The sequence below is a fragment of the Mustela erminea genome, chromosome 21 (genome assembly GCF_009829155.1).
Source record: "Mustela erminea isolate mMusErm1 chromosome 21, mMusErm1.Pri, whole genome shotgun sequence".
Lineage (NCBI taxonomy): Eukaryota > Metazoa > Chordata > Mammalia > Carnivora > Mustelidae > Mustela > Mustela erminea.
This window is the reverse complement of record NC_045634.1, coordinates 2,620,318-2,632,350: the sequence shown is the minus strand read 5'-3', so window position 1 is coordinate 2,632,350 and position 12,033 is coordinate 2,620,318. Positions and strand designations below refer to the sequence as shown.

The window sequence follows — 12,033 nt, the reverse complement described above, 5'->3', positions numbered from 1 at the left end:
CCCACTCCCATGCACGTTCTCTCACCTCTTCCCCAACCCCATTAAAAAAAAAAAAAACCTACAGAAACAATCCACTTCAAAATGGGCAGAAGATATGAACAGAAATTTTCCCAACAAAGGCATAAAAATGGGCCACAGGTACGTGAAAGATGCTGTACATCATTAATCAACAGTGAAATCCAAATCAAAAACATAAGGAGGTATCACCTCACATCCGTCAGGATGGCTATTATCAAAAAGACTAGAACTTAAAAATGTTGGTGAGAATGTGGAGAAAAGGGAACCTCTGTACATTGTTGGTGGGAATGTATATTGGTGCAGCCAGTATGGAAAACAGTACAGAGGTTCCTCAAAAAATTAAAAATAGAACTGCCATATAATCCAGCAAGTCCACTTCTGGGTATGTACCCAAAGAACACAAAAAATTCATTTGGAAAGATATATACACCCCATGTTCGCTGTAGCATTATCTACAATAGTCAAGATATGGAAATAACCTAATGCATCAAGGGATTAAAGAAACTGTGGTGTAGGTGTATGATATTATTCAGCATAAATAACATACACACACACACACACACACACACACACACACACACACCAAACTGTGGTGTAGGTGTATGATATTATTCAGCATAAATAACACACACACACACACACACACACACACACACACCCCCAAACTCATAGATACAGAGAACAGATTGGTGGTTTGCCAGAAGCTGGGAGGTAGAGGGTAAGAGAAATGGGTGAATTATTTTTTTGTTTTTTAGTTTCAATAAACAGAATTTTAAATAAATAAATGAAAACTAGGAAGGTTAGCCTGATACATAAAGTAAATGGTCTGAAGTTATAGTTCTCTTCCTCTCTTTTAATGTATAATTCATGAAATATTACAACTATATTTGCCATGATTTGAAGTAGAAAAATCAATGATCTTATCATACTCATATATATATTTGTCTATTCTTTATGCTTACTTAGGTCAATAGCATTTTATCTACCCACACACTTTCCAATTTCCTTCTGGAAATAAAGTAAGCATCATGATGCTCACCACATGATTTGTTTTGTAACTTGTGAAATGTAAAGATATCCTTGATTTAAGGTCAGACCTAAAACTTCCATAGGAAGATTCCTTGTGATTCTACCAAAACAAAACCCCAAAAAACAAACAAACAAACAAACAACCCACAGACGAAAAAACACCGTCTTCTGACTAGGAGCTCCTATTTGCCCATTCTTGCAATTTCATCTCCAGCCTCTCAATCCCTGCCATTGTCACCACCTTACTTTAATCTAAATAGTACCTTTATTTTTTAATCCATACCATAGATAATAATCAAATATAAATCTATTCTAGATAACTAGTGTTATTCCAAATAATACACTTTGGGAATATATTCTGCTTCTAAGTGAACTTTTACCTGTGGGCCAATCTGAAGTGCTCGATTTTCTGTTGCCCTTTTTCCTGATTCTATATTGCTCAGAGTAGTCTACCACTTCCCCTCGAGGTTTCCGCCCATCGGGAGAAGGGGTGAAGAATTTGGTAAGGCCATCGATGAGCCCTTTGGTTTTCTTGTTGAACTTCAAGGGAACACTGCTATCTCTGCAGAAGTCCAAGCCATCTATTCGCTCTAAATATCCTTCTTCTGATGACGATGCTGATTGGCTGGAAAGGGTGATTTTACGTTTCCGGCCCCTTCCTGGACCAGTCCGAACTTTGCTGAAAGGACCTTTTGATCTTTAAAAAAAAAAAAGGAAAGAAAGAAAGGAAAAAGAAATCAAACAGGGAAAAGGGTAACTATTAAAAAGGAAAACTTTTTAAGTTTCCTATTTAATATAAACATGTAATTAGTAAATAAGCTACAGCTTTATTTAAAAAAAACTATATTGTCAAGAATATTCTATAAACCATAAGTATTAGAGAAATGAGAAGTAATATCATTATCAGAAATAGATTTCTGAAAAGTCTAGTATTTTATAGCAAAAAGAATCCTAAGGTTGGGAGTCAGAAGGCATGTTTAAGTCATAACTCTTGCCACTTTTTAGCTGTACACCTTAGAATAATCACACTGTCTAAACACCAGTGTCTTCACCTATAAAATGAGAGTTGGACCAGAAAACAATTAAGACCCTTCCAGATATAAAGTCCTATGATCTCTGTAACAACTCAGAGTTATACTTTTACCTCTAAACACAAGGATGGGTTACTCTCTGAAACTCAGGAATCAAAAGATCATCTTATAGGAAAATTAAAGCCTGATTTAAGATGTAAAATATGAACTACAATACTGGTACTGTATATTTCAAGCTGCTAGTGCCCATTCCTTTCAGTTATTATCTTCAAGACAGTCTAAAGTATAGAAAAGTTGGGTAAAAAAAAAAAAAAAGAATACAGATTTACAGGTTTAAAGATATCTTACAAATCATCAAAAGGGAATTACCATAGACACTCAAAAAAAAAAAAAAAAAAAGAGTTAGCTACTGAATCTTGCCCCATATCCTCCAGACATAGCCCAGTTTCCTAGTTTTCCAGATGAAAAACACATTATTTTATTTTAGATCAAGACATAGAAAGGGGACTTGGCTATGACCGCAATAGCAAAAGTTATCCAGTGATTTGTACATACAATATAAACTACTGAGCCCACATCAGGAGAGGAATCTATGAAATGCCATAATAATTTTTCTTTCTTATTTACATAAGAGCAGCAGTATAAGGCAGTATTTAAGAGTTAGACATTGGTGCCAAACTACTTGTGGGTTTTAATCCCAGTGCAACACTTACTATAAACTGTGCAAGTTAATCTTTCTATGTAGTAATTGTTTCCTTCGAAAAGTAAGAGTAACAGCAATACCACTTCATTTGGTTGTTGGGAACATTAAATGAGTAACACACTGTAAGACACTTGGGACTTCATTCTAACTTGGCACTTTACTGCACAGTTCAGTTAAGTATAGCCATTATTATTACTTTATAAAAGTGCCAGTTGTAACAACCAAGATTTTTTTCACAATGCAAACAAGTGACTCCTACACTAGAGAGAAGACCCTATCCTTTTCTCCCCTCACCTTGCCACAAGTACAACTTACACCGTGTTTTGTTTCTTTAACCTGTTTTTCGGACGTCCTATTGGGTTAGCATAGCGCCGCTTTATCTGTGCAGCCTTCTTCTGCAGAAGTTTCCGTCCTTTTTTCCTAGGTCGACATATCTGACATATCCACATGCCTATAAAAAAAATAATATTCCACATAAAGCACAACAGACACAGAAACACACAGAAAGAGCTGAGATACCTGAGGAGTTCTTAACTTCTCTTAGGTCAAGGACTCCTATTTAAAAATCTGATGGAAGCCCCTTAGAAAAATAAACATAGAAACATATATACACAAAATTCTACAAACAAATGGAAAAGACTCATAAGTATCCTGAAGCCCACATATGGTTGAAGTTAAAAAGTTAAAAAGCCCTGCTCTACCCCTGGCACTCTGATATTAGTTTCCAATTACTATTCTATAAGAAAAGAAGCCAGGCTTCCATGGAGTAATAACTGATCCCAGGACTGGACCAAGGAAAATACTTGATAACCTGGAGCATCTTACAGTCCCAGAAAATGGAGAAGTGCTCAAAAGATGAGGAAGGCATGTCATAAGGACCCAGAAGCCAACCTGAAAGAGCTCCCAATAGTCAAATCTGGGTCATTCTGAGCAAGAAAAGAAATAATCACATCAATGGATTATAACCCATTGAATAAAATAAAATTCCATGAGGCCATGAATAATACAATTGACAAATAAATAAATGGGAAAAGCGATCTCTTCCTTATAGCAGATTTCCAATTAATAAATGCAGAAGGGATGATGGAAGCAAAAAAACCATCATCATGTAAACACCAAAGTAAAATTAGTGCAAACAAGAATCACTGATGGATGCTAAAGTTAGTACAATGAGGGAAAAGAATAACTTAAAGGTTAGGTTTCTACAGTAATCAAATGATCACAGTTAACATTACCAGTAATAAGACATATTCATACTATACACCACACTACAACACACTAAGAAGCGTACAATATCACTTCTGTGATGTTCTTATCAAACTTCGGAATCTCAGTTTAATCATGATAAAGAAACAGACAAACCCAAATTTAAGGACTTTCTATAAAATAGCTGACCAGGGGCGCCTGGGTGGCTCAGTGGGTTAAAGCCTCTGCCTTCAGCTCAGGTCATGATCCCAGGGTCCTCAGATCGAACCCCGCATGAGGCTCTCTGCTCAGCAGGGAGCCTGCTTCCTCCTCTCTCTCTGCCTGCCTCTCTGCCTACTTGTGATCTCTGTCAAATAAATAAATAAAATATTTAAAAATAAAATAAAATAGCTGACCAGCTGCTTCAAAAGTGTCAAGGTCAAGAAAGACAATTTACAGAAGTAATTCAGACTGGAAGAGACTAAGGAAATATGACAATTAAATGCAATGTGAAATCCAGGACTGGATTCTGGACCACAAATTCAAATAAGGTCTACAGATTAGTTAACTGTATCATATCAATATCAGTTTCCTGGTTTCAGTAATTGTACTATGGTTTTATAAGATGTTAACACTGGAAGAAGCTGGTGATGGCTGCAATATTTTTGCTACTTTTCGGTTAAGTCTGCAATTACTTCAAAATAAAATGATTCCTGTTTTAAGCTACAATGAAACTTTTTTTGTAGGCACTATACACAGGAATGAAGTCCTAAGAAAATCTTTATCTTGAAGGATTCTCAGAAGGCCTTTTGACCAGGTAGGAAAGGGGGAATTTATTCTTCCAGTACATATAAATCTAAGACTTTTCAAAAGGTAACAACCAACAGAATGACATAATAGGGACTCAAGTAGGATCCTAAGAGAAATAACTTGACTATACCTAAGGTTCAATTCCTTTCCACCTGCGGGAAAATTTTTTTCAAGAAGAAAATTATCAAATATCCTATAAGCGTTTTACTTAAGAAACCTAGCAAGTCACAAAATCAGAGTTAAAAATGGAATTTGTGATAAGGCAAAAGCAGGAGAGACCACCTGAACTTTTTTTTTTTTTTTTTTAAGAGAAAATCTAAGCATATAGTAAGACGGAAGCTCAACCAACAGGCAGTTGTATTCCAACCAAATAACTTTCAAGGAGCAGGAGTCAAAAAAACAGGATAACATTAAGCTCTACTTTTATGAGTTAGGTCACAAATATTATTTGTCTACAAATTATTTTATTAAAACATTTTTTTTGAGTTTTGACTAAACCAGAGACTAACAACTCTAGGCCTTTCAAAGGTGATGAACAGTGTAATAACTGACACTGATATAATCAACACAATCTAGTACAACTTCATTTCTTCCTTTACAGAAAGAGGTATTTCAAAATATTACAAAAGGCAAGTACTTTGTCCTCTAGCTATATGACTGGCAAATATTAATAAATGAACTACTTTGCTCTCCATGGGTACTTAAAAACTGAAAATAGAGAAATAGAGGAAAATAATAAATCCATACACATAAGTATGTTAGGATGTCTCAACAGACTGTGCCACCTTTAGGATGTCTCAACAGACTATCCCACCTTTAAGGTGACAGCACTCTTCCTGCTTAAACAATCCCAAACAGAAAGATGAAAAATCATTCTTTCATCTATCAAAGTAGATAAAAGGTGCTTTCACTAACATGCCCTTTATATTGCCAGTCTGATTTCAGAAAGTATTTCTCACCTTTTGGCATCCGGGTGAGTGGTGGATCACAACACTCCATGTGAAAACCCCGGTCACAGGAATCACAAAAGAGCATGTTATCCTAAAAAATTGATAGGACAGTTTTGCTTAACCTTATGAAACAAAAGCATGTGAGGATCATAACTTCATAAAACCTAGAAAGCTTCAATGATCTCATAAAGGAGATGAACTACTGTAATAGTAAAAGTTTCCTTAATTTGTATCAACTGAGTAAATGGACAAGTCTGAGTTACCACAAGTTTTGCTTCAACCAACCTTTAATAAAGAACTACAGTTTCATAACTTTCAAGTTTATCCAGTAACCAGATATAAGCTAACTTTAGTTTTCTAATGGAAAAGAGAAAAGGATGATCTGTAGTTAATATACTAACTGACCACTGCTAAGTGAGTGACTCCACACTACTCAAACAAATCGCAGGAGTATTTCTTTAGGGACGCCTGGGTGGCTTAGTCACTAAGAGTTTGGCTTCCACTCAGGTCATAATCCCAGGGTCCTGGGATTGAGTCTGGCATGGAATCAGGCTCCCTGCTCAGAAGCCTGCTTCTCCCTCTCCTACTCCCCCTGCTTGTGTTCCTCTCTCACTGTCTCTCTGTCAAATAATTTTTTTTTTTTTTTAAAAAGGAGTATTTCTGCAAACATACAATTAAGGTGCTTTAGAAATCACCTAGAAAGAATCCAAGTCTCAAAGAGTACGTATTCTAAACTAATGATGTGTAAGTTAATGAGACTCCTGTTTCAAATTCTGCGGGACCAGGTGACCGAAAAATAGCCAACAATACCTAGAGGAAAACACCAGTTGTACATTCGACTTCTAAGTGAAATATTCACGTTGTAAGACAAAGATACTCACTGCATTTTTGCCTTGATCTCGACAGGAGCTGCACGTTTTACACTCAATGCACTGCCACCGTAAGGCCTTCACTCTAACCGTTAGTTCAGGGGAAAACTTTAAACAGGATGGATGACCTAGTAAGAGGGGAAAATTCTCAAATGAAATAATCAATGACCATTCTGTATTAAAGAAATGATGTACAGAAAGGCAATTACCTTAAATCAAAATATGTATCAAAAAAAAGATGCTCTTGGAAGCTTGTCAGACATGTCTCATCAAGACCTGGCACTCCTATTCAGTTTTACTGATGCTAAACAGTACTCAGTAAACCACCGCCACCCCAATGTGATTATAGAAAACCTGACAAACTCCTAGCATTTATTAAGCCTGCATTAAAGCATTATTTGAGTACACATGCTTATATGTATACCAATACGTAACATAGTATGCCTAGGCCATTTCTGAAAGGAAACACAAAAACTGTTTGCAACTGTAATATCCTAGGATATGAAGTTATAAACATTTTGAAGGAGATTTTGCCTTTCACTTCAATCCTTTCTGTGCTCTCAATTTTTAAAATAACATTATATTTATAATCAAAATATATTTTTGCTAAATCTGATCATTAAAAGTGAGTTTACTTTGGCTAAAAACTAAAACCTAAGCAATATTTCTATTGTGATCAGAATTAACAGTAACAGGAAAAAAAAGTTTCCTCTTCCAAAAGTTAGTATCCATTTAATTATCAGAATTTTAAGAAGGAAAATCTGCCCTCACTCTGAAAAGATTTGTCCCTTTCCTCTAAAAGTTGGTTACGTTTATTTTTCTTTGGTGAGAGAAAGGGCTAGTTAAATTATTTTCTCTTCCTTCTTTTCTATTCCTAAGTAAGTTTCTCTTCTATGAGATGCTATGAAGTTTATTATCAAAACATCACTGACATTAAAGGAAAATGAGAAAGCGTAAAAATCTCATTCATAATCTCTTCTTCCTAGATTAGCCATTTCCTGTTCTACTTTTCCTTTATGGACTTGCTAAAATCCCTTGCGCAGCTTTAATTATAAGGTATGCACAGTTTTGTTTTGCTTTTCTTCATCCGTTTAGTCAAGTAAACATTGTATATATATTCCTTAAACTGAGTAATTCCATTGAGTTGATACCCTATAACCTACATGGCCATTTCCCTATTGTTAACTATTTAAACTATTACTCGTAATAGAACACTACAGTGAATTTCTTCCTTTTAGATTAATTCCTTAAAATAAATTCCTGAAAGTGGGGTTGGTAAGATGAAAAAAACATTTCTGTGGCTTGAGAAGCAGATATGTACTGCCAAACACGTTTCCAAATCCTCTGATAAAATATCTAGTGCTACCAGCAAAGTACAAATGTTTTATCACAATTTCATCAGCTCTAGATCTGGGTTCTCTTACTGTTCAAATTTTATTATTATCAAAGCTATAAAATGATACTCCAATGCTGCACTGGTGTGCATGCTTATTATTACTTGGGTAAAATGTTTTCTTAGTATGTTCAACAATTAACTCTCTCATATAAACTACTTGTTCGTAGGCTCTGCCCTTTGGACTTTGTGCTGGAAATGTAAACATGCTCTTCACACTTATAGCATTTGCCCCTTTACCATAGTTAATGCAATTATTTTCCCCAATTTTTAAATTTTTTTTTAAATTTGGGGTATTTTAGTTCTCAGTCTGGGAAGTTACCAACTGTCATATATTTGACTATATCCATAGTCTTCTTCCGTGGCTACTATAATAGCCAGGTCCCGCTGCCCTCCAAACATTCTTGCCTCCTGAAAAAATACCAATTGACACCTTGTACAGTTCCCTCCCACACTAAATAGGGCCGATCTGTGTGCTGTAATGACAGTCTAAGGCTAGGTAATAAAAGATATTATAGGTACCACCTTGCTCTCTCTCTCTCTCAGATTCCTGCTTAGGGGAATCCAGCTGTCATGCCGTGGGCACACATGCAGCCCTATGAAGAAGTCCGCCTGGCAAAGAACTAAGGCTCCCTGTCAACAGGCAGCATGAAGTTGCCAGCCAGGTAAGTCAGTCATCATGGAATGGAAACCTTCAGATAACTGAGGGCCAGTTAAAATCTTGACTGCAACCTCACTAAGGATCACTAAGTCAAAACCACTCAGGTAAGCCACTCCCAAATTCATGATCAACAGGAACATGAATTTTAATGTTGCTTTTTTAGCTGCTACATTTTGGAGTTATTTCTAAAGCAACAGATAACCAATGGTTATTCATTCTATAGTTCTTTAAAAGTTTCCTCTACTGTTTTCAAATTGCAAAGAACTCAGAGACCACCTCAAATATAACATGATTTACAAGGCAGGGCTATCACCCAACTCTCCCTTCCCCTCACCCCATTTTATTCCCACCTCACCAGGAGCAGACCTATTTTTATCTGTTTCATATACTTGGGGTCCCACATCATTTTTTAAGGGTTCTTCTACGAAAACAGTTCAGAAATCACTGCAATGTAGGATATGTCACTATATTTTTGTCCAATATTTTATGATTTTATGGTTTATATTTAACTGTAAAATCCACCCAGAGTTCATTTTGGTTTGTGATATTATGCTGGATATGGTCACCTACCACTCAAGATATCTTGCTGCTGCCTTCAAAAACCTTCTGTAAATAAAAACCAAAAACCTGAAAGCTGTATACTTCCTAGATTCCTTTGCAGCTAGGCTCTAGATATGAATTAAATTCTACCAGCTATATGTACTGAGTGATTTTTTGAAAAGGAGAAGTGAAACAAAGACAACTTTTCTCTTGGTACTGTTTTCTAACGATAAAGTCATGAAAATGCCAATACCCCTCCACTCTTCACCTTTATGGCTATCCAGAGGTAATTGTGATGTTGGCCAAATTCAGCCTTTCAATATCCAAATTCAGCTAAAGTCCTCCAGCAGCCTCCTGCTTCCACCTCTTCCAAATGGAGGCAGATGTAAGTGACTCTCCTGGTGGATCAGTTCTGTGATACTCCAGAATCAGTCCTTAAAGCCCAGCTTAGAGCTTTCCTCTTCAACCCTTCTAATAATTTCACGAACATCTGGTCCTGGTATTAAATTTCCTTCCTCTTGAATAATCTAGAGTGGTTTCTGGTTTCTCAACTAAATCATGACTGTTACAGTATAAAACAATGAAAATTAAGCCAATGATCAAAGATAATGTATAATGTTGGTTTACTAATATGGCCTTCCTAAAAAAACTTGTAAGTTCTGAAATTGCAGACCAAGAATATCTCTGGAATTAACAAACCAGGAGAGTCTTTGCAAAACTGTTTTTAGAGCCCAGGATTTCACAGAGCTCACTAAATTGCAGTGTCAACATTCCATTTCCCAGTGTGAATATGTAAGTTTCTATCAAGAAAAACAAATCTCTTATCATCCTGGCTCTATTCATAAAGCCTGATGCATAAATCAAGAAAAATAAGTAGTGATTATTAAAGAAACCGGCAATAATTTCAAACTGATTGCTGTGATTTGAACAGATGTTTGACAGTCAAATATAAAGATCAACAGGAAAAAATAATCTATGGAAAGAGTTTTATAAAAACAAACAAAAAGACTAAGACCTGATTTAAATTAACTGAATAAAACATTTCAACTATTACATTTAAATCCCTCCCTTGTCTAGAAGCTCATCTCAGTTACCTTAAACCAGAATCAAATTAAAGTATTAGTTTTATAAGGCTCAAGGATACCATCTCAGTTAAATACACCTCCCTCTTGACCGACCACACATGTCAGAAGGAATCCAGGGGATTACATACCACTGTTGCCACAGTCAGCACAGGAGATGAGTTCCTCCGGCTTCTTTTCTCGGTTTTGTTCTTTTGTACCAAGACAGAAACTACAGATGGGGATTGGTTCAGCAACAGGCTATAAAGATAAAAACAGTTCACTCAGGTACGAGTACTTTCTTTTAGTATTAATACAAAGACATTAAAATTACAGTCTTAAATTCCTATGAGAGTTTATACATAACCTTAAGACAACTGTTACCATGCTCCTAAATCTCCAACTAAGTAAGGGAGTTTTTTGTTTTGTTTTTTGTTTTTCTTTAGTAAGCGAGTTTCTACAGAGCCTGCTTGGCTGGACCTTTACAACCAGTCCTTGTAGTGACAACTTTGGTCCAAAAAAATCATTATCTCAACTATACTGGTCACTTAGAAACTAAATGACACAGTATGTATTAAACAAAGCAAATCCTTCATCTAGGGTTAAAAATTTCAACTGAATTAAGCATAAGAAATCACAGTCTCAGTCCTTAAAACGTGATGTCACAAAGGAGAAGTGACGAATGTGCATAAATAAGCACCACATAAAGTGATGGACGTTAGGTGCTAAAGAGGCAAACAGGAAATGCTCTGTACAAAAACGAGAAAGAAATGTCAGTTGTGGTTTGGAGAAGGGTTGAAAGAAGAAGATAACACGTATTAAGTACTAGTACTATGCTATGGGATCTTAAGAAGTTTGTCCACGCACAACTGATAATAACTGTTAAAACTGGGTTGAAACCTAGGTTTCTATGTTCCCCTACAGCACACAGGATGAAGAGAAAGGCAGTATATATAGAATAAACAAGACGAACTTAGGTGTGCAGTCTGCTAAAGCCAGTGCTTAAAGGATCTGGTTTCTGTGATAACTATGGGGGCGCAGATACATCAGATTGTGAAGATTGCCTCTGAATGTCTTACAAAGAAGCTGGACTTTATCCCACAGGAAGAGAACAATAGAAGGCTATTGAATCAAAAGATGATCACCTGTATTTGAAAAAAAAAATTCAGTAGCAATATCAAAGAAAAATGGGGGGAAACCTAAAGACACGTAGAACATTTAAACAATGACTACAATAGTCTGGTGAAGACACGATATTAACCTGAACCAAAGATTATGAAAGAAAAAACAAACCAGGAACAGAAAAAAATAGCTATGGACTTAGAGACCAACTACCTATGGAAGATGACAGAGAAGAAAATGAGTTAACTATATATGACTGACTTAATGAAAAGATGGTGTGAACCGTTAAGTTATCTGCAAGAAGAAAAGCAGGAGAAAAACAAAGAAATACGAAGTTTGATGTTAGGTGTGTTTAGTTGGAGGCACTCTCAGTCAAATCTCAACCATTTATGTGGGACAGAGATATAAAGTCCTCGAGATTTTTTTAGTCCACTGGAGAACACAGATAAAATGTCCATCACTACCATGATGGAAGGGTTACAACAAGAAACAACAGAGGGAGGGAATCAAGCAGGAGAAAAGTGTGTCAGGGGAAGGTTTCCCAGACTTAAGTTCTTCTGGAGGTATTTCGACAGGGAGACCCACTGATGGGGTGTTCAAACAAAATACAGAATTCCAGCTTGGGAGGAATGGAATGAGCTCAGTTTGGGACTTAGTGAGC

The 12,033-nt window shown here is 36.1% G+C and overlaps 1 protein-coding gene across 3 annotated transcripts in view; it reads right to left on the bottom strand.

Annotated features, from left to right (window-relative positions):
- KAT6A (lysine acetyltransferase 6A) overlaps positions 1 to 12,033 on the bottom strand; it is a 112,608-nt gene that overhangs the window by 44,931 nt on the left and 55,644 nt on the right. For 2 of the 3 annotated variants that reach the window (XM_032329403.1, XM_032329404.1), the window contains 5 exons: positions 10,403 to 10,511; positions 6,608 to 6,723; positions 5,736 to 5,817; positions 3,097 to 3,232; positions 1,428 to 1,744 (listed from right to left, as the gene is read on the bottom strand). In XM_032329403.1, coding sequence (XP_032185294.1) covers positions 1,428 to 1,744; positions 3,097 to 3,232; positions 5,736 to 5,817; positions 6,608 to 6,723; positions 10,403 to 10,511 — 760 coding nt within the window. The remainder of the gene's footprint in view (positions 1 to 1,427; positions 1,745 to 3,096; positions 3,233 to 5,735; positions 5,818 to 6,607; positions 6,724 to 10,402; positions 10,512 to 12,033) is intronic. The other variant, XM_032329405.1, reaches the window with a different exon arrangement.